The sequence below is a fragment of the Sapajus apella genome, unplaced genomic scaffold, assembly GCF_009761245.1.
Source record: "Sapajus apella isolate SASKATOON/1434 unplaced genomic scaffold, GSC_monkey_1.0 scaffold119, whole genome shotgun sequence".
In the NCBI taxonomy this organism is placed as follows: domain Eukaryota; kingdom Metazoa; phylum Chordata; class Mammalia; order Primates; family Cebidae; genus Sapajus; species Sapajus apella.
Window position 1 is genome coordinate 2,535,298 of NW_022437059.1, and position 24,067 is coordinate 2,559,364.

General features: G+C 38.7%; 1 protein-coding gene across 1 annotated transcript in view; it reads right to left on the minus strand.

Moving 5' to 3' along the window:
• The window catches only part of SPTA1 (spectrin alpha, erythrocytic 1), a 97,676-nt gene that overhangs the window by 59,671 nt on the left and 13,938 nt on the right, over window positions 1-24,067 (minus strand). Inside the window, exons 11-18 of the mRNA XM_032260753.1 lie at window positions 22,470-22,607; window positions 21,749-21,859; window positions 15,993-16,070; window positions 15,691-15,846; window positions 14,116-14,320; window positions 12,562-12,743; window positions 9,032-9,275; window positions 7,631-7,753 (exon numbers count right to left, since the gene is read on the minus strand). Coding sequence (XP_032116644.1) covers window positions 7,631-7,753; window positions 9,032-9,275; window positions 12,562-12,743; window positions 14,116-14,320; window positions 15,691-15,846; window positions 15,993-16,070; window positions 21,749-21,859; window positions 22,470-22,607 — 1,237 coding nt within the window. The remainder of the gene's footprint in view (window positions 1-7,630; window positions 7,754-9,031; window positions 9,276-12,561; window positions 12,744-14,115; window positions 14,321-15,690; window positions 15,847-15,992; window positions 16,071-21,748; window positions 21,860-22,469; window positions 22,608-24,067) is intronic.

The following is a 24,067-nucleotide window of genomic DNA, read 5'->3' on the forward strand; positions in this document are numbered from 1 at the left end:
ACAAGCTGCAAGATAAAATGATTTTCAGACAATGGATAGAGGGCTGTGATTACTGCGAGAAGGGAAATAAATGAGATATGTTCTATAATGGCCAAGCTTATGCCTCTAGAGATTTCTGGGCTGTAGGGCTGGTGAACTAACCCAAATAGAGCTACCAGTCACACTGAATTGAGGAAACAGAGATCAACATTTGGGAAAAAGAACTAGAGCTTGTAAGGTACAGTATTAAAGAGAAGGGCGTTACAGACAGATAGAACATGTCAGAGAAGTTCCCTTGAGTATTTGTCTGATTACTTATATGCACATATGTGTAAAGAAATCCTGGAGGGTGAGAAAAGAGTGACTTAAAAGCAGTGGCCAAACAAGTTCTAGAGCTCAAATAAGAATGAAAATCGTTAACATTACCACCCACCAAAATGGAAAAATATTGTAATACATGAGATAGGGTCCTCAGAAGTCATATATCTTAATATTAGACTCATCTCTAAATCAGTCCCTGAATAAAGCCTGCCCCGGGAATACTATAACAAAACAGATCCAAGAAGCTCAACAATCACCAAGCTGAAGAAACAAGAAAAGTCCCATCAGGTTATAATCAAATTGTTTAATACCAGTGATAAAGAGAAAAGCTTTAAAACAGAGGGAATAAAAAAGACATATTACATACAGAGGAGCAAAGATCACAATGACAGCAGACTTCTTATCAAAAACGTGCAAAGTCAGAAGACAACTTAGTGCATCTTTAAAATGCTGGAAGAAAGAAATTCTCAACTGAGAATTTTTTTTTTTTTTTTTTTTGAGACGGAGTTGCGCTCTTGTTTTCCTGGCTGGGGTGCAATGGCGCGATCTCGGCTCACTGCAACCTCTGCCTCCTGGGTTCAGGCAATTCTCCTGCCTCAGCCTCTTGAGTAGCTGGGATTACAGGCACGCGCCACCAGGCCCAGCTGATTTTTTGTACTTTTAGTAGAGACGGGGTTTCACCATGTTGACCAGGATGGTCTCGATCTCTTGACCTCGTGATCCACCCGCCTCGGCCTCCCAAAGTGCTGGGATTACAGGCTTGAGCCACCGCGCCCGGCCCGAGAATTTTATATGTAGTGAAAATATACTTCAAAAAGGAAAGTAGAATAAAGACTTTTAGATGAACAAAAGTGTAGAGAATTTATGGATAGAAGACCTGCAGTGTAAGGAAAGTTAGATGAAGTTCTTCAAGCAAAAGAAAAATAATACAAATGAAAATATTAACCTAGCCTTAGAGGCGCCAAGATGGCCGTGAGAAGGCAACACCAGAATGCAGCTCCCAGAGAATGAGACGCCAGGGCTAGAGGACGTCACGATTCCAAACGAGGAGCTGTGTTCGTTTTGGTGGGACTGATACGGCACTGAAAATAGCCCAAGGAAGGAGCCACACGGCGAGAGCCGCCCAGGGGGGCAAATCAAGAACGCGCGGGGTGGGGGGGCAAGGGGGGGGCGTCCCCACTTGAAACACGCAGCCGGCTCAGAGGGTCAGGGACTTAACCCCTCAGTGCTCCGTTTCGTATCTTGTGCTTACCTCAACTCTCCTGCAACCCATGGTCCACCAGAGCCCAGCCAGACGGTGGGGCGCTGTGTGCAGTCCGTGCAAATCTGAGCAGTGGCTCCCGCCAGGTGGGAGTTGTCACAGGGACCTGGGCGGAAGTTTGCACTAACGCCAGCGGGACAGACCGTCCCACAGAGGGAGGCAGAGTTGGAAGCAAGGAAACAGACCACGAGGCCTGGCAGGCCCCACCTCCACAGAGCTCAAACTGAAGCCCTCGCTAGAGAGCTCGCCAGCAATTACACCAGTTTGACCCCAGCCAGGAAGATCGAGCTCTGGGAGAGACGCCATCGGGAAGGCGGTGCCAATGTCACCTGTGAACAAACTCAGGGAAAGGACCACCCACCCAGCAACCTGACTGAACCCGAGAGCCCAGCAACGCCCTCTACAGGCCAAAAAAGATACAGCTCCAACCTCAACAGAAAAAACATCCCTTCAGGGACTTCTCCTCAAATCACCAACTTCAGAGATCAAAGGGAGATAAATCCATGAAGATGGGAAAAAAAAAAAAACCAGCGCAGAAAGGATGAAACCGTCAAAGAACAGAACACCTCTTCTCCTCCCAGGGATCACAACTCCTCACCATCAAGCAAACAAAAAAAGATAAAGAATGAATCTGATGAATTGACAGAAGCGGGCTTCAGAAGGTGGGTAATAACAAACTTCTCTGAGCTAAAAGACCATCTTCTAACCCAATTCAAAGAAACTAAGAACCTTAAAAAAAGGTTAGATGAAATGCTAACTGGAATAACCAGCTTAGAGAAGAATATAAACAACTTGATGGAGCTGAAAAATACAGCACAGGAACTTCACGAGGCATACAGAAGTTTCAACAGCCAAATAAATAGATCAAGCAGAAGAAAGGGTATCAGAGATAGAAGATCAAATCCATGAAATAAAATGAGAAGGCAAGATTAGAGAAAAAAGAGTGAAAGAAAATGAACAAAGCCTCCAAGAACTATGGGATTATGTGAAAAGACCTAATCTACGCTTGACTGGCATACCTGAATGTGACGGGGAGAATGAATCTAAGTTGGAAAACACTCTTCAAGATATTATCCAAGAGAACTTTCCCAACCTAACAAGGCAGGTCTACATTCAAATCCAGGAAATACAGAGAACACCACAAAGATATTCCTCAAGAAGAGCAACTCCAAGGCACATAATTGTCAGATTCACTAGGGTTGAAATGAAGGAAAAAATGTTAAGGGCAGCCGGAGAGAAAGGTCGAGTCACCCACAAAGGAAAGGCCATCAGACTCAGCGGATCTCTCAGCAGAAACCCTACAAGCCAGAAGAGATTGGGGGCCAATATTCAATATCCATAAAGAAAAGAACTTTCAACCTATAATTTTGTATCTGGCCAAACTAAGCTTCATAATTGAAGGAGAAATAAAATCCTTTACAGAGAAGCAATTGCTGAGAGATTTTGTCGCTAGAAGACCTGCCTTACAAGAGCTACTAAAGGAAGTACTAAACAGGGAAAGGAACAACCAGCACCAGCCACTGCAAAAACATACCAAATGGTAATGGTTACAACACAATGAAGAAACCACATTAACTAACAGGAAAAATAACAGCCAGTAACAAAATGGCAGGATCAAATTCAAACGTAGCAATATTAATGTTGAATGTAAATGGCCTAAACACCCCAATCAAAAGACACAGACTGGCAAACTGGATAAAAAGTCAAGACGCATTGGTGTGCTGTATTCAGGAGACCATTTCACATCCAAAGACTCACATAGACTCAAAATAAAGGGATGGAAGAAGATTTACCAAGCAAATGAAGAGCAAAAAAAAGCAGGGGTAGCAATCCTAGTCTGTGAAAAAAATGGACTTTAAACCAACAAAGATCAAAAGAGACAAAGAAGGGCATTTCATAATGGTAAAAGGATCAATGCAACAAGAAGAGCTAACTAACCTAAATATATATGCACCCAATGCAGGAGCACCCAGATACATAAAGCAAGTTCTTAATAACCTACAAACTCACACACAATAACAGTAGGATACTTTAATACTCCACTGACAATATTGGACAGGTCAATGAGACAGAAAGTCAAAAAGGATATCCAGGACTTGAATGCAGATTTGGACCAAGTGGACCTAATAGACACTTGCAGGACACTCCACCCCAAATCCACAGAATACACATTCTTCTCAGCACTACATTGCACTTACTCCAAAATTGACCACACAATTGGAAGTAAATCACTCCTCAGCAAACACAAAAGAACAGAAATCAAAACAAACACTGTCTCAGACCACAGTGCAATCAAATTAGAACTCAGCATTAAGAAAAGCACTCAAAACCACACAATCACATGGAAACTGAACAACTTGCTCCAGAATGATGAATGGATAAACAATGAAACAAAGGAAGAAATAAAAATGTTCTTCAAAACCAATGAGAATGAAGACACAACGCAACAGATCGTATAGGACATATTTAAAGCAATGTCTAGAGAGAAATTTATAGCAATAAATGCCCACATGAGAAACAGGGAAAGATCTAAAATCAACACCCTATCATCAAAATTAAAAGAGCTAGAGGAGCGAGATAAAAAAAAAAACTCAAAAGCTAGCAGAAGACAAGAAATAACTAACATCAGAGCAGAACTGAAGGAGATAAAGACACAAAAAGCCCTTCAAAAATCAATAAATCCAGGAGCTGGCTTTTTTGAAAAGATCAACAAAATAGACCGCTAGCTAGACTAATAGAAAAGAAAAGAGAGAAGAATAAAATAGATGCAATAAAAAACAATAAAGGGGAGATCACCACCGATTCCATAGAAATACAAGCTATCATCAGAGATTACTATAAACAACTCTATGCACATAAACCAGTAAATCTGGAAGAAATGGATAAATTCCTGGACACTTGCACACTCCCAAGACTAAGCCAGGAAGAAGCTGAAACCCTGAATAGACCAATAAGAAGGTCTGAAGACAAGGCAGCAATTAATAGCCTACCAACCAAAAAAAGTCCAGGTCCAGACAGATTCACAGCTGAATTCTACCAGACACACAAAGAGGAGCTGGTACTATTCCTGTTGAAACTATTCCAAACAATACAAAAAGCGGAAATCCTCCCGAACTCTGTCTATGAGACCAACATCATCCTGATATGAAAACCTGGCAGAGACACAACTAAAAAAGAAAACTACAGGCCAATATCCATGAGGAACATTGATTCAAAAATCTTCAATAAAATACTGGCAAACCGATTGCAACAGCACTTCAAAAAGCTTATCCATCACAATCAAGTAGGCTTCATCCTGGGGATGCAAGTCTGGTTCAACATATGCAAGTCTATAAACATAATCTACCACATAAACAGAACCAAAGTCAAAAACCACATGATTATCTCAATAGATGCAGAGAAGGCCTTTGACAAAATTCAACAGCCCTTTAGGGTAAAAACTTTCAATAGACTAGGTACTGATGGAACATATCTCAAAATAATAAAAGCTGTTTACAATAAACCAACAGTCAACATCCTACTGAAGAGGCAAAAACTGGAAGCATTCCCTTTAAGAACTGGCACTAGACAAGAATGCCCTCTCTTACCACTCCTATTCAATATAGTATTGGAAGTTCTAGCCAGAGCAATTAGGGAAGAAAAAGAAATAAAGGGCATTCAATTAGGAAAAGAAAAAGTCAAATTGTCCCTATTTGCAGACAACATGATCGTATATTTAGAAGACCCCATCATCTCAGCACAAAACCTCCTTAAGCGTGAGGGTGAAAACAAATGGAAGTATACATATAAGAATCTTATATTAAACATAAAATGCATAATACTATTTGAAATTAGACTATGATAGATTAAAAATCTACATTTTAATTCCTGGAATAGTAACTCTCAAAATTTTGCTTTTGGGATTCTTTTACAATTTTTAAAATTATTGAGGATGCAAAAAAGCTTTTGCTTATATAGTTAGACTCATTAATAGTTCCCATATCAGAAATAAAAACAATAAGTTTTTTTATTTATTTCTACAAGGTTTATTTTTATAACGTTTTCTTTATTATTATTATTATTATTATTTTAATATGTATTTTATTGTGTTTTAGATTTTGGGGTACACGTGAAGAACATGCAAAATTGTTGCATAGGTACACATATGGTAATGTGGTTTGCTGCCTTCCTCCCCATCACCTATTTCTGGCATTTCTCCCCATGTTATCCCTCCCCAACTCCCCACCCCACACTGTCCCTCTCCTAGTTCCCCCCAACAGACCCCAGTGTGTGATGCTTCCCTCCCTATGTCCATGTGTTCTCATTGTTCAACACCCGCCTATGAGTGAGAACACGCAGTGTTTGATTTTCTGTTCTTGTGTCATTTTGCTGAGAATGATGTTTCCCAGGTTCATCCATGTCCCTACAAAGGATGCAAACTCATCAATTTTTATGGCTGCATAGTATTCCATGGTGTATATGTGCCACATTTTCCCTGTCCAGTCTATCATTGATGGGCATTTGGGTTGGTTCCAAGTCTTTGCTATTAAAACAAGAAGTTTTGAAAGAAAAGAATGTACAAGTACATACTCCATTAGACAGAACAGTGACATCATCACCGATCTGCAGGCTCTGGAAAACTCCACTCTATGCTTATGAAAGAATAAGTCTTTAAAAGAAAAATAATAGTCTTAGCACTATTATGAAAATATTTTAACTTTGGGAACCCACTAAATGTGTGTCAGAGGCCCCAAAAGGACTCCAAATCACAATGCCAAAATCATTGCACTATAATAAACACACACACACACACAAACACGAAACAGCAAATGTAGCTAATAGGCCAATTTGAAGATAAGATGGAATCACAGTAAATACAAAATTGATCTAAAGGAAACATAAAGTGATAGATAAAAAGAAAAAACATAGCAACATGCCAGATTTAAAATAAACCATATCGATAATTGCACTAAGTGTAAATTGTCTAAATATCACAATTTAAAAAGAAAAATTACCAGATTGAATATAATAAAAACAAGGCCTGATTATATGCTATTCATAAGAATCCCACTTGAAATATAAGAAACAGAGTATAAGCAAAAGGGTGGAGAAATACGCACCATGAAAAAACTAATTATAAGATAGCTCATGTGGCTTTTATTAAAGTCAAAGTAGGTAGACTTCAGAACAAAGAATTTCACCAGTGAAAAAGATTGATATTTTATAATCTGAAGATTTAACTTCATCGAAAAGACATAACTATCCTAAATGTATATGCACATAATAACAGAGCTTCAACACATATGAAACAAAAACTGATAGAACTGAAAAAAGAAGAAGACAAAATCCACAACTATAGTTGAAGATTTTTAAAATAGGCGAATTTCTATAGCAACATAGATATTCCAAGTAAACATTTGTTGGTTTGAATTACTGGGTTGGGATGTGCAGTTTTGCTCACAAAACTGAATTTTAACCTATACTTTTGAAAACTAGATGTTGGTTGCATCAATTGATTCTTCAATCAACAGAGGAAAAATCCCAATGTAATCTGCATTGTGTACACCATACCTAGCCTTATGATGTTCAGAACTGAACATCATACTTAAGCACTAGGAATTTCTTAATTGAATGAAAAGAATAAACAGAGGCACTGAAGCTATACAAAGTGAGAAGTTGAAGAAATGGAACAGTTTGCTATAAAATAGACATTGCATAACTAAGATCTGCCTTGACAGATCTGGAAGCTTGAACATGGAAAAGAGACCTGATTTAATTCATAGGGCTTTGTAAATTAGATTCTGAATTCTGAATTTCTACAAAGAAGCATGTTAATGATTAGGGTAAAGACGTTTTACTTTAATAATTTTTGTTTTACAAAAAATAGTGTTTCACAGGATTGGAATATTCCTATTACTGGAATATACAAACAAAGCCATATGCCCATTTGTCAGAAATGCTAAAAGAGAATTAAGTGGGAAAATGGGTCAGATATTTTTAAATTCCCTTGAAGCCCTAAGATAGTGCAAACTTCTTGCCAGAGGTATGGCCTGGTGATGTTTTGGCCAACTGAACCTCAATCATACATACCTTCCTCTACCATTTTTTCCCCTCTTTCTGTTATCGCTTGAATGCGTGGTTCATGGCTGGCAATGTTCTCCAGGATGACTTGGTGCCTATTCAGAAGATTTTTGGAGGCAATCAGGTCCTTTCCTGCAGAGGAAAGAAATTTCAAAGTTTGGGATTATCCTGGTGTATGGAAGTAGCATAACTCACTTTTTTAAAACTCTCGGACACACATGTTCTTCCTTTGAGTTCTAACCATTGAGTAAGATTCTTTAAATTTATATCATCTGTTGGAATCCACTTTACTTATCTTTGCTTTTTCTCTGGCTTCGTTTTATTCATAAATTTCAGTTCATTATTATATAACAGATAATGAAAACATCACTATTTTTGTTGAAAGATAGGTAGGAAGGTAAGTAACTTCTTAGTTCAAATGTCCAATATTATGCACACAATTGTCTTTCAGCATATTGTGATGTACAAGGAAGGAACTTCTACTCCCTAACTTCTATGGACTTCAGAAAGATTTTAAATCCTCTATGCATAAGTTTTCTCATCATGAAAAAGGCACAGTGTAACTGGTTTGAAGATCTATTTGTAATCATTAGAAATAACTTACAAAAAATGCCTCACTGATTGCCTACCATTAACAAACAAACAATAAAGACTACTTACTGTGAATTTCTATCTTATAAGATCCCCTCATCCTGCTGTCTGCTTCATCCTCCCTGCCTCTTAGCTGTGCTTTATCTCTTTGCCCTCTAAACTTTCTTTCTTACTACTTCCCATTCAAAACGTCTCTCCAGAAACTTTCTATGCCTTTCCAATAAGCCCCAGACTTTTTCCTTCAATAAAGTTTTCCCAGACTGACCCTTCCATTATCATAATTGTCCAGCCCTTCATAGATTTTTTCCAAAATATGCATGCCAACCTGCACTGTATTTGTGTACACCTTTTTCTGTACCTCAGTATAAATATACTGGCTTTGACACTGGTGAACTAGCAACTTCTGAAGGAAAGAACAATATGTGCTTTATCTGCTACTTCACCCCTGCTATTGTCAGAATAAATAGCTCATAGCCAACTACAACCTAAACACAAACACCTAGTATCTCAGACATTAACCATGACTGCTCAAAGACCTTCACAGTAACTTAAGTTTTAGAGCAAGCAACCAAATACTGAGTACTCTAGCTCTTCCCAGAGGCCCTAAATTCATGGCATTGCTCATGTTCAGTTTTAGGAGGTATATTTTTTAGCATAATTTAAAAACATCTTTTTATGAAGGACTAGACAAATTTTCTTGAGTCTGAGAAGAAATAGCTAAGAGCAAGCTTTCTACAATCCCACTGCTGTACCCCAGATCTCTCAATCTATAGACCCTGGTCCTTTCCTAATGTCTCAGCCTGCTCAGGCTGTACTAACCAAGGTAGGTGGAAGCAGCTGAGGGTTCAGTCTCTTGGATCCAGGCCTCCTCATCCTCTGTGTCTCTACAAATCAGCTGTAGTTGGAGTAAGTCAAAGAGCGTCTTCTTCCGGGTAGCCAGTGGCTCTTTCAGAGCTTCAAATCGGGATACCAAGGACTCCTGCCTTGCCCGTATGTCCTTAGAATCAGGAAGGCCTATTTCTTCAAAATATGCAGCCAGCTCTGTGAGGGTATCCACCTGATCCTAAGGAAGAAATAGAATGAATGTCAAGAAATCCCAACATTTAGTAGGAAGTCATAGGATTTTGGCATGGTGGAAAAGGGGGCAGGGAAAAATCAGCTCTTGTACATACTGTGTTATTATCTCTAATTAAATCAGCGAAATGGAGTTGGATGGATTGCTACATTGAGGACCACTACATCAGGTGAGTCTCTTTGTATGAAAGTAGTTCTCAGAACATGTTTTAGAAACATCAAAATATTTATAGAATGCTTCAAGGGAATCAGAAAAATTAGAACTGCAGAGTTTGATTGTTTAAGAGTATCGATAAATTGGGTCCCAAGAGAAAAAGCAGAAGTGTTTTTCTATCTCAGTTTACCTTCTATATTCTTTCTCTCTCTTTAAAAAGAGCTGTAACTGCAAATAAATGGAAAGCTCTTCAGGCTTAAATTTGTTGCATAGCAGAAACAATACCTATGAGATGAAATGTGATGTTATAAACAAATGTCAGAAGCCCAGAAAAAGAAATGTAAAGGAATGACATGCCACCAGATAGTTGTCCTCCTTTGAGACATATCTGAAAAAGGAGAGATACAGAAACAGGATTTTGAAGGCTCTCCCTAGAAATAAAATTTTAGTTGTATACCTATATGATGAAATAGATGTCATAGGTATAGTACATCAAATTTTTATTAGTGAGGTAAACTATACCTAGCCTGGCAGAAACACGGTACCCAGGCTTTTTATCTGCTTGTTGTCCTCATTTGTTTGTTGGGTATGAGAGTGGCACATAAGCAAGGAGGGAGGGCATTAGGACAAATACCTAATTCACGTGGGGCTTAAAACCTAGATGACGGGTTGATGGGTGCAGCAAACCACCATGGCTTATGTATAACTAAGTAACACACCTGCGCATTCTGCACGTGTATCCCAGAATTTAAAGTATAATTTTTAAAATGTTCTTCAAGAGACAGAGAAACATCAGGCATTTGGTTTTATTTTCGCTATTTTGCCATTCAGTGCTCAATCTATAAAGGATTTTATCTATGGCTCCTCCATTTGGAGAGAAGTTTAAAAACACTGACTACCAGTAACTTCTTAAAACACATACTCACTTTTCCATAAAAAATTAGAGGCCTTACACTTTTACACTCTTGGTGGGAGTGTAAATTAGTCCAACCATTATGGAAGACAGTGTGGTGATTCCTCAAGGATCTAGAACCAGAAATACCATTTGACCCAGCAATCCCATTACTGAGTATATACTCAAAGGATTATAAATCATTCTACTATAAAGACACATGCACACATATATTTATTACAGCACTATTTAACAATAGCAGAGACGTGGAACCAACCCAAATGCCCATCAATGATGGACTGGATAAAGAAAATGTGGCACATATACACCATGGAATATTATGCAGCCATGAAAAAGAATGAATTCCTGTCCTTTGCAGGGACATGGATGAAGCTGGAAGCCATCATTCTCAGCAAACTAACACAGGAACAGAAAACCAACACCATGTGTTCTCACTCATAAGTGGGAGTTGAACAATGAGAACACATGGACACAGGGAGGGGAATATCACACATCGGGGCCTGTCGAGGGCTAGAGGGGAGGGGAGGAAGAGCATTAGGACAAATATCTAATGAATGCAGGGCTTAAAACCTAGACAAGGGGTTGATAGGCACAGCAAACCACCGTGGTACATGTATCCCACGTAACAAACCTACACATTCTGCACATGTATCCCAGAACTTAAAGTAAAATAATTTTTTTTAATTAGAGAAATGATAAGAAAATAAAATTAAAATCCTTCAGTAGCCAACTCTTCTCATTTCTTAGGACATTTTTGTAAATCAGAACATAATAGAAGGATTTTCAAACATAATCATTATCATCATCACTATGGGTCCACTGTACTCTTTGAAAACCTCTAATGTAGTACAAGGTGCACCTGATGAGGGAGAGAGGCTATCTGGCTCATATCCTTGGCTGCCAGTCCATTGCTGTTTGATCTTGGGAAAGCTCTTTCACCTGTTTTGATCTTAGTTTCTTCAACTATATAATGAAAACGTTGGGCTAGAGAATATCGAAGATCTTTTTCAACTCTAACATTCTATATCTATAATTTCCCTCGCAAGCATCATTTCTTTGCCTCTACCTCCACTAGAGGTTCAAATTCCTAGTGATCAGCCACCCTAACTTTCCCAAATGGTGTGACACACTCCTATTTCTTAAGTTCTTACATATACAGTTTATCTTCTTCAAGATGTCCTTTTTTGTTTGCTTTTAAACAAAAAAATTAAACAAATTGTACCCCTCCATCCTTTGGAACTCTGTTCTCTTGGTAGATTTCAAAGCTATATTTCTATGATTTTAATACTACCATCTTTTACTTTATTTAAAGCCTCATTGAGCCATCTCTAAAGGTATAAGAATGACGTTTTTCCTATTTTCTGTAGATTCTTCGGTTTTATCCATTTAACTCAGAGTGACCATAGAGTAGGCATCATGAAAGTGTATTTTTGAAAGGCAGGTTAGTGTGATCTTCTAGGGAATGGTGGAATAATCTTTATATACAAGTTAGGATTCCTGGGATGAGAAACCGAGTTGGCTGGAAGTGGATTTCCACTGAATTCTCCAAAACCATAGGATATCCATGATCTAGGAACTTTGGGAATAAATTCATTTTAAATAATAGTCTGGTATGATGTTGGAGGAAATATCTCTGAAACTAGCAACCAGACATCTGTTTATTATAGTCCTGGCTCTGTTGTTAATTTTCGCTGTGACATTGGGAAAGTCACTTTACTTCCACGGATTTCAATTGTCTTTATTTAAAAAAAAAAAAAAAGGTAGAATTTAAAATATTTTTGCTCTTTGAATCACAGAATACCTGAACAGGAAAAAACAACTTTATCCCAAGCCCTTATTTTACAGATGAGGATAGTGAGGATACTGAGATGCAAAAAGCGAAATGACCTATCAAAGATCACACAACTAATTACCCATGAGAATGAACATACAACCCAGATTTCTAGACTGAGAGAGAGTTTATATTTTGAAAAGTCAACAGAGTCTTACATCAACCATGAGGTTCTGATCAAAGACACTGAGCACTCAACACCCCTGGCTAGACTGGAGGAAATCTGGGGAAAAGGCAGTTGGTTTACTAACAATTTTGAGTTTTTACCTTTGGTTCTTCACTCTTTTGCTCTCTGAATAATAATAATTACTTATTATGAGTGTGCTCAGAACATGTACAACCATTGCTTATAACTGGCCAAAGGGCTAACAACAAACCTGACGAGCAGTGACAGCTGACTCCAGGAGGCCATGTTTCCTGAGTCGATTCTGCACATCGGCCAGGCCTTTCCCATAATCCTCAGAGGTGACTTGCCACTCCACCTCCTCTAGCCAGTGCTGCAGATCTTCTGCATTATTTTCAAATTGCAGCTGCTGATTGGCCTCATACAACTGGGTCCCTGGGAGAAGACATTAGGTGGAAAACATTAGGTACCATAGCTATTCCTCTTTACACTATAATATACCTTCCTCCAATTTAAAGATCAATATAATATTTTAATATTGCAAAGAGGAAAATATAACTGTCTTATGTGTCTCACAAAAAGTCATCTTAATTTGTAGAATTCTGATAATATTTGTTTCTGAATCTAGTAATGTTCTCAAAGCAAAAATAAATAAGAAGTTACATTGCCTGATAAGGTATAGTTCTGCAGTGTCAGATTTTAACCATCTTGGGTGTCTACTTATGTGATTTTTACTCTCTGTCCGGACCTCTTTTTCAAGAAAATTCAAATCCAAACCCTCTATTTTCTAGGAGAAGCATAATGAGGTTGGTTCAGTTTGAAATTTATAAGTTTCTTTTTATAAAATTATTTTACTGAACTTTGATTTCCCCCTCTTAGTGCCTGCCTTTTATTACCAACTGTTCCCCACAGTTTTATCTTCTAGAAAATGTCTTTATTCACACTCTTCTCAAATTGATTCTGTACTATGATTTTATAGTAATTATTTGAATTATTTCTGCAAAGCAATTGCTGTGTCTCCTGATGGTGAAGAGTAGCAGTGAGATATTGTCATAGCCAAGTTGGATTTTGTTTTTCTAAACCAAAGATAAGGACATTATAAAAAAAAAAATCAGTATGATATATTTCTTCTGTAATCAGGGAAAAGTCATGTTTAAAGATGATATTTATAACAAGGGGCACACTAATAGGAAACACATTACTTGTGTTAATTACTAAAATTTGATTAATTTTCCAAAGTAAGGGGTAACATATAAGTGAAAACTCTCCAAGAACACATGTGGGATTGTTTTAAGAGCTTATAGTTGAACCTAAACATTTTCAAATAGGTTTAAAAAATCAACAAGACATCAGACTCTATAAGAATAAAATGTTGTAGGAAAATCACATGTGACATTAACAATCTTTTAATGTTTAATATAATAACCTGGTCATAGTATCTTGTCTAGTTTATAGAACCAAAATACAGAAAATTCATGGTTCAAGAATATTTGTTCAAGGGAAAGAAAAACAGCAAAGTGGGGAAAAAGCGAGGAAACCCAAAGTAATTTCAGCACATCTGCCCCTGCCAAAAAAATTTCTTAAGAAACCCTACACACCTGAAGAAAACATAAAATTGTGTTAATATATAGTGTTATCATTTCAGGCTGGATTTTTAAAACTTTACCAACAAAAGAAGGACACAGGGAAGCAAATGGGTAGTAGGCCTTCTCATAGAGGACACCAGATAAATTCACAGTACTAAAGATGAATGTAGTAGATTTCATAATTTAGAAAATGACCTTTCACCAAAACCTCTGCTTTTTACCTTTCTGTGCTGTCGCCTCCAGCAAGTCCTTCCAGAGGCTGTCAACTTCACTCAGACGAGTGGCCACGTGGTCAGAGGCATAGTGACCACCATCAATCATCTCTTGGCCAGTTTTCTGTATGTTTTTGAGCAGGGTCTCATTATCTGCCAATTCCTCTTCAAAGGCTTGCTGCTTTTGAACCCTGCTCTTCAAGTTCTGTGTGTCCTGAGATAAGATTAAAAAAAAAAAAAAAAAAAAACAACCATTACTTGAAGAATGAGGGACAGAAATTTTGAGAATAAGAGGTTATTTCTCAGTAGAAATCTGCCTATAATAAGAAGAGAATAAAAGGAAGAGCTTTCTTAGTCCAACATTTGAGAAACTCATGCAATTAATCCCTCTTTCTACATGTGGCAGACATGGCAAACTAATTCGGCTTTTTTTTTTCCACTGGCTTAGATATGGCTTGAAGATCATTTTGAATATGACACCCCATTCAAGCACTAACAATCAGAGCTGTCAATGAAAGGTAAACATTATTTTCCATTCCTCAGCTAGTACATGAATCTTCCATTCATTTGACCCATATATAGATCTGTTTGTTAAAAATATATTGGAGTTACAACTTATCTAGTGAATGCAAACACACACTAACAAGTTTTACAAAATGAAATGCAAGGATAAGATGTTCATAGCTCTATCAAGATATAAGAACAAAAGGATCAGGAGTATACAATTAAGACTAAATGATATCAGGAAAATAAACACTTTCAATAGATACTGGCCTAGAAATCAAAAGCCTAATTCTTGCCCTGACGGTAAATGTGAAAGTTTGTAAATATACATGTGTATACATGATAGTTCACATTACATAACATTTTCGAGCATAAAATATGTGTTAGTACAACCCTAAGGAAGAGGAATCTATGGCTCAGAGATAATTCTGCAATTTCCATTAACAAACTGAAGCGAAAATTCAAGCCCAGGTTTACCTGCTCTAGAGTTCATGCTTCTAACTTTTTGCTAAACCACTTCTAAATAACTGGATAACTTTGGGCAACTCACTTCCCAATGTAGATCCTGGCTTCCTTATCTATAAAATAAGGGGTTGTTTCCTTGAGCTGCAAAATTTGATAAGTTTATATTATACAAAATATTTAGGTTACTTTTGAGTTCCTAGTAGTTTTCAGAAACGTAAATGTATTGTTGGGATTAGACACAATATTTACCTAGTATAGGGATTCAGAGCGGAGCAGAAAATGTGAGAAAGGGGCAACAAGTAGCTCAATAAGGAATATTCACCACCTTCCCCCATTTGGCTAAGAATCACCAGAAATTGTGCCACAGGAAAGAGGTGAGGAACATCAGGGTTTAGGAAAACCAAAATCTAGATCCTTGATATTTAACTGGATAAATAGCCTTCAGGGAGTCATTGACTTTTTCTGAACTTCTGTTTTGTTGAACTTTTTTTGAACTTCTGTTTATCTATAAAATGAGGTCACCAGCTAAATGCTAAATTTCATTTTACTCCGAGACTGTGCTTCCATGAAATGAACTCCTGATACGTCTATCTAGCTCCTGAAAACTCTGCCTACCTTGTAGTCTTCATCATCTGCCAACTTTTTCTTCTTGTTGATCCAGTTCTTTAGGTCATCTGAGTCCTGATACAGTTGTTGCAGAAGCAATGAATCCTTTAGCAATCGACGTCTAGTGGCAGCCCTTTTACGTAGGGCATCCCGCCGGGCTAACAGCTGCAGAAACCATGAGTAAACTTATGGTCAGCAAAACCAGGTGTGAACATGTGAGATTCACTGACCACCCTGGTCACCATGCCCAAAACACTCTTCTTGATTCTGGTACACAGGCACACTCAGAAGCTCTAGGCCCTTGAACATACCCCATCACGGATAGCAGCAATGTTCTCTGAATCATAATGGTCATCATCAATCAGTTTGGTTGCAGTCTTGTCTACAGTCTGAAAAAAAAAATAAAAATGAATACTTTTCCCTCAGTGACTATTAAGTGGCCACAGTTTGGGTATCTATTTGAAGATGAAGCATAGCAATGTGGGAGGAGAAGTTTTAAGGCCAGCAGATGTAAGTCCTCATTCAGATTTCTGTTATAAATTGTATTTCAAAACATATACCTCAGGGCATATCAATCACCTTCTCTGTGTCACAATATTTTTAAAATACAGGTTACAATAAACAAATTCAGATGCCACAAGGAGGTGATTGGTTTACTCTGGTCTTCAAAAGGAAGCACTAATGACACAGCCATCTATCCGTCTATCTATTCACGTATTCATCTCTCTTCTCTCCTTCTCTCTTTCTCTCTCTCTCTCTCTCCAGTTACATGGGAGAAGAGTCAGAAATTGCAGAGGTAAGTTTTTACCCATGTTTAGCCAGAAATCTCCCAAATTACTAGAGCTCAGAATTAATGTGCTGAATACAAAAATGATCTAAAATAAATGACAACATTTTATAAACAATAAATTATTTTATACTGTTAGCTTTGACCGATGAGGATCAACAGAAAGAACAAACATATCAATTAATAAGGGACTTGATATTAATTGGACTTTCACTTCTTCACCATATTGATTTAATATTAACAGAGAAGACTGGGAATTTGCCTGTTATTTTTGTTGCTGCTGCTGCTGCTTCTGGTGGTGGTAGTGGTATGTGTGTGCATGTGGCAAGGGTGGCGTTAAAGTCAGCACAATCCTAGAAATAGCCAGAGGCATACAATGTGTTGTACCCATGAGGTCTTCCTGTGACTTCCCTGAGTCCTGCCTTTATATTCACCAGCTTTCTGGGCCATTGTAACTTAAGGTTCACAGGAAAACTCTGTAGTTGCATTTGATGAAAAACAGAAATATAAAGATATACTCTAAAGGAAAAATAGGCTATAAAGGAAAACAGAAGACAGCACTTAGATATCCAGATGTTACTAGGAAAGAGAAAATTATATTGATATTACTAGAGAGGAAGAAATTAAAAAATTAAAATTTTTAATTATGATTCTATATTGAATAACAATCAATTAATTTCTATTTACACTGCAGAAAATATAAAACATGGATCCAAGATAGCCAAATAGGAACAGCTCTGGAGTGTAGTTCCCAGTGGGAATGCAGAGGGTGAATGATCACCACATTTCCAAACAAGTTTTTGCTGCCCACAGACCAGGAGATTCCCGGGCGGAAAAGCACCACGAGTCTCCAGCATGGCTGTTTCAGCCGGTGCGGCGGGCCTCTGCACAAAAACTCACACAAATCTGGGTGATCATTTCAACTGGCACCTGGCATGCCTAGGAGACACAGTCGCCCATTCAAAGGAAAAAAGGGCTGAAACAGGGAGCCAGGTGATCTGGCTCAGTGGGTCCCACCCCGACAAAGACCAGCAATCTGAAAGGCTCTGGATTGAGGGTTTCACAGCAAGCACAGCTGGAGCCAAGATGGTCCAGCTCTGTGAGGGGAAGGATGTTCGCCATTACTGAGGCAGTCCTACACTACTGAGGCAGTCCACCATTACTGAGGCAGACCACCATTGTGGAGGCAGTTCTAACTATACCTCTATAAACAAAACCGCAAGGAAGTTCACACAGCAGCTGGGCAGAGCCCATGGCAGCTCAGCAACGCCTCTGTGGGCAGACTGTGAGCAGGCTACCTCCTTGCTGTGCAGGGCATCTCTGAAAAAAGGCAGCAGCATACAAGGAACTTATAAATAAAGCCCCACCTTCTCAGAACAGAGCACCTGGGAAAAAGAGGCGGTTATGAGTTCTGCTGCAGCAGACTTAAACGTACCTGCCCAGCAGCTCTGAATGGAACAACAGAGTGCATAGCTCAGCACCTGAGCTCCTATAAGGGACAAACTGTCTCCTCAAGCAGCTCCCCAAGCCCTGTATATCCAAAGAGACACCTCATAAAGGAAAGCTCAGACTGACATCTGGAGGGTATCCTTTGGGGACACAGATAACAGAAAAAGAAACAGGCAGCAACCCTTACTGTTCTGCAGCCACCACAGGTGTTCCTCAGCAAGCAGGTTCTGGAGTGGATCTCCAGCAGTCCTAAAACAGAGGAGCCTGACTGTTAGAAGTAAAACTAAAAAACAGAAAGAAATAACTTCATCATCAACAAACAGGACGACCACTCAGAGACTCCATCCGAAAGTCACCAACTACAAAGACCACAGGTAGATAAATCCACAGAGATGGGAAGAAACCAGTGCAAAAAGGATGAAAACACCCAAAACCAAAATGCCCCTCCTCCCATAAGGGATCACAACTCCTCAACAGCAAAAGGACAAGGCTGGATGGAGAATGAGTCTGATGAATTCATAGAAACAGGCTTCAGAAAGTGGATAATAACAAACTTCTCTGAGCTAAAAGTCCATCTTCTAACCCAATGCAAAGAAACTAAGAACCTTGAAAAAAGGTATGATGAAATGCTAATGAGAATAAGCAGCTTAGAAAAAAATATAAATGAATTGATGGAGCTGAAAAACACAACACGAGAACTTCGCGAAGCATACACAAGTTTCAATAGCTGAATCGACCAAGCAGAAGAAAGGATATCAGAGATTGAAGATCAACTCAATGAAATAAAACAAGAAGGCAAGATTAGAGAAAAAAAGTAAAAAGAAACTAACAAAGCCTCCAAGAAATATGGGATTTTGTGAAAAGACCTAATCTACATTTGATAGGTGTACCTGAATGTGATGGAGAGAATGAATCTAAGCTGGAAAACACTGTTCAGGATATTTTGCAGGAAAACTTCCCCAACCTAGCAAGGCAGGCCAATATTCAAGTCCAGGAAATACAGAGAACACCACAAAGATATTCCTCAACAAGAACAACCCCGAGGCACATAATCGTCAGATTCACCAGGTTTGAAATGAAGGAAAAAACGCTAAGGGCAGCCAGAGAGAAAGGTCGGGTTACCCACAAAGGGAAGTCCATCAGACTCACAGTGGACCTCTCAGCAGAAACCCAACAAGCCAGAAGAGAGTGGGGGCCAATATTCAACATCCTTAAAGAAAAGAACTTTCAATCTAGATTTCATATCCAGCCAAACTAAGCTTCATAAGTGAAGAAGAAATAAAATCCTTTATGAACAAGCAATTGCTCAGAGATTTCATCACCACCAGGCCTGCCTTACAAGAGCTCCTGAAAGAAGCACTAAACATAGAAAGGAACAACCAGTACCAGCCACTCCAAAAATGTACTAAATGGTAAAGACCATCTACACAATGAAGAAACTGCATCAGCTAATGGGCAAAACAACCAGCTAGCATCAAAATGGCAGAATCAAATTCACACATAATAATGTTAACCTTAAATGTAAATGGGCTAAATGCTCCAATCAAAAGACACAGACTGGCAAATTGGATAAAAAGTCAAAACCCATCAGTGTGCTGTATCCGGGAAACCCACCTCATGTGCAAGGATACACATAGGCTCAAAATAAAGGGATGGAGGAAGATTTACCAAGCAAATGGAGGGCAAAAAAAAGCAGGAGTTGCAATCCTAGTCTCTGATAAAATAGACATCACACAAACAAAGATCAAAAGAGACAAAGAAGGGTATTACATAACGGTAAAAGGATCAATGCATCAAGAAGAGCTAATGATCCTAAATATATATGTACCCAATACAGGAGCACCCAGATACATAAAGCAAGTTCCTAATGACCTACAAAGAGACTTAGACTCCCACATGATAATAGTGGGAGACTTTAACACTCCATTGTCAATATGAGACAGATCAACAAGACAGAAAATTAACAAGGATTTCCAAGACTTGAACTCAGATTTGGACCACGCAAACCTAATAGATATCTACAGAACTCTCCACACCAAATCCATGGAATATACATTCTTCTCAGTACCACATCACACCTACTCTAAAATTGACCACATAATTGGAAGTAAATCACTCCTCAGCAAATGCGAAAGAATGGAAATTGTAACAAACAGTCTAGCCATGTGCAGAAAGCAGAAACTGGACCCCTTCCTGACACCTTCCACTAAAATTAACTCCAGATGGATTAAAGACTTAAATGTAAGACCTAACACCATAAAAACTCTAGAAGAAAACCTAGGCAAAACCATTCAGGACATAGGCATAGACAAGGACTTCATGATTAAAACACCAAAAGCATTGGCAACCAAAGCCAAAATAGACAAATGGGATCTAATTAAATTCCAGAGCTTTTGCACAGCAAAAGAAACAATCATTAGAGTGAACTGGCAACCAACAGAATGGGAAAAAAATTTTGCAATCTACCCATCTGACAAAGGGCTAATATCCAGAATCCTTAAAGAACTAAAACAGATTTACAAGAACAAACAAACCCATTCAAAAGTGGGTGAAGGATATGAATAGATGATTTTCAAAAGGAGACATATATGAAGCCAACAAACATATGAAAAAATGCTCATCATCACCGGTCATTAGAGAAATGCAAATCAAAACCACATTGAGATACCATCTCATGCCAGTTAGAATGGCAATCATTAAAAATCTGGAAACAACAGATGCTGGAGAGGATGTGGAGAAATAGGAACACTTTTACACTGTTGGTGGGAGTGTAAATTAGTTCAACCAATGTGGAAGACAGTGTGGTGATTCCTCAAGGACCTAGAAATAGAAATTCCATTTGACCCAGCAATCCCATTACTGGATATATATCCAAAGGATTACAAGCAGTTCTGTTATAAAGACACATGCACACGTATGTTCATTGTGGCACTGTTTACAATAGCAAAGACCTGGAACCAACCCAAATGCCCATCAATGATAGACTGGATGTCTATCGATGATAGACTGGACAAGGGAAATGTGGCACATATACACCATGGAATACTATACAGCCATAAAAAATGATGAGTTCATGTCCTTTGTAGGGACATGGATGAATCTGGAAACCATCATTCTCAGCAAACTGACACAAGAACAGAAAATCAAACACCACATGTTCTCACTCATAGGTGGGTATTGAACAATGAGAACACATGGACACAGGGAGGGGAGCATCATACGCTGGTTCTGTTGGGGGGAACTAGGGGAGGGACAGTGGTGGGGAGCGGTAGGGAGGTCGGGGAGGGATAACATGGGGAGAAATGCCAGATATAGGTGATGGGGATGGAGGCAGCAAACCACATTGCCGTGTATGTACCTATGCAACAATCCTGCATGTTCTGTACATGTACTCCAGAACCTAAAGTGCAATAATATATATATATATATGTATATATATAAAAATAAAATATAAAACACAATCATACTCTTCATTAGAAAAAAAATGGCCCATTGTCTAGAAAACCTTTCTAAATATGACTTGTAGAATAAGAATTGTGTGATAAAAATTGAGTATTTTTCTGGCTCTTTTCACTTTTTTTTTCTAAAGGTATGTATTAAGCTTTGGCTTTCTCACTATATAAACATTGTATGTTTATAAAATTAAATCAAAGAGTTTGAAAAACACACAAATAAACACATCAACAACAAAAGAAGAGTTGTAACTTGATTATGGAAAATCCTCAGGTTACATCTAGGAGTTATAGGAGTAATGCTGTCTAGGGACAGGTGTTGTGTAAAATTACATATATGAAGAGGAAGCCAATGCCCAAACTAGGGCCCATTTCTTACTGTAATCTTCTCTTCCTGGGCAGTAAAGGCCTCCTCAAAGTCATCATGCTTCTGAAGAAGGGCTTCTGCACTGCCCAGTGAGTTTCCCAGATCCTCGTTTTCCAGGAAAGCCTGTAGAAGAAAGAAAGACACACCTAAACTGTGCCTCACTGGTAAGAAACATTCCTCTTGGCGTATCTCTGAAACAAGGACTAAGGCAGGAGGGAACAAGGTGGGAATTAGCACGGATTATGATAGTGGGTAGAGATTAACCTTAAACAGCAGGAGCTTCAGGCCTCCTTCCTGATACTCTCACACAATTTTCTCACCTATGTTTCTGTGTCTGTCTACATGGAATCCCCCGACCAATCTAGGCTTTGTTCTGAGCTCTCGAAAGTGCCTCAAGCGCCCTACTCACCTCCACTCTAATGTACCCTGCCTGACTTTTCAGTTTTCTCTTCCTGACCCTTTACCAATTTGATATTTATTTTGCCTTACATTTAATTGTAGTTAAAACCTCTCTGATAGGAATGTAAGCATTTTTATATGCAATTGTTGACGAGGGACCTGTAGGAGCCTTACGAAAAGGGCCCATCTTCTCTTCTCCTCATGGATCACTCTCTAGGTCCCAACACAAGCTTTGACTCACAGGAGTGGTTGTGAGGGAGCTCACAGTAGTCTTGCTGGCAAATGAAGGGTGAGAGAAATGACTTCTAGAGATGGTATGTACCCCTCCCATTACCTCTTGTCTGCTCATCCAACTGTCCACTTGCTCACTGTCTCGGTAGAAGAGGTGAAAGTCCAAACACTGCTCATACTGATGATGACGCTTGTCCCACAGTTCCAGCAGGGCAGCCCAGTTGTTGGCAAGTATTTCCATCTTTGGAAAGAAGGAGATGATGTACATGAAAGATATTTAATTTATTTTATTCTACATTTATTAAGCATGTAATAAATGCAAAGCCATTTGAAGGATACAAAATATAAACTGGGAATGGACTTTTAACATTCCAACATTTAAGCACATGATTGTACTATAAGAAACATGGGATGCATTCCATGAAAGAGATAAAACACTGTATGTATAAGGAAACGAAAAAAGACTAATTCTGATTAAGAGAGCCAGGAAGTAGAAGTATGGGAAATAATGGAAAATGTCATACCAAACAGATTTAAAAGATAGGAAATGGGTATCAGGACTTAATGCCATAAGCAAAGGAACTACAAATAATTGTTAGATAATGTAATGTGAGCTAGAGAAAAGTGCAGTGTCTAAAAAAGTATAGACAGTTGATGAAATCCAAGTTCACAGATCACATAAAACATCACACTGAGAAGTTTGCATTTTATTCTGAAAACACATAAAAACCATCATGAAAAGAGAAAAGAGACATTCTCAAACACATGAAAAGCCTTTGTTTCTGGTCAAGCTTATGCCCAATAATTTTCAGCTTATTACACCTGCTGCTATATTATCTCCATCAAAAAAGCAGAACAGGGCTGGGCGTGGTGATTCACGCCTGTAATCCCAGCACGTTTGGAGGCCAAGGTGGGTGGATCACTTGAGGCCAGGAGTTCAAGACCAGCTGGCCAACATGGTGAAACCCTGTTTCTATAACAGCAACAACAAACAAAACAACAACAACAACAAAAATTAGCTGGGCATGGTGGTGTACACCTGTAGTCCCAGCTACTTGAAAGGCTGAGGCAGGAGAATCACTTGAACCTGGAAGGCGGAGGCTGTAGAGAGCTGAGATTGGCCGCTGCACTCCAGCCTAGGTAAAAGAGAGATACTCCATCATCAACAACAAAAGCATAATAAATTATTAGAATCCCATAATTGTTGAGTTTTCAAGGACTTTGAGTTCTGCTCTTTCTTTGACAGAGCCTTGTTAAAAACAAAGCAAAACAAAACAAAAACAAAATTTATATTATAATGTTCCCACAGAGTTCTGGGAGAATTCGAAACGTGGTTATCTCAACCTCATCCACAGCACAGTGCTGGAGGCTGTGCTTAGTATCTAGTGAGATGCAAAGAGGCATGAAGCTCTTATTGTGACTATCATTCTAAGGAGCGTCCAGACTCTGCCACTGGCACAAAATCTCTCTGGGTCAGAGTGCAGAGGTGAAGCCCTGTGATGTAGAAGGTTTGAATGATGGCAATACTGATTTCTTCATTCAATGGAATGCTGGATGTTTAAGATTGTTCTGTTAGTTGATGTAAATTTGAAAATCACAGATACAGGAATGTCAGCTTAATCTGAGGTAGTATTGAGAAAAGAAGAACAAGTACAGATGTTAGCTACCACAGGCACTGTGCTAGGCACAGTAGGGGATCCA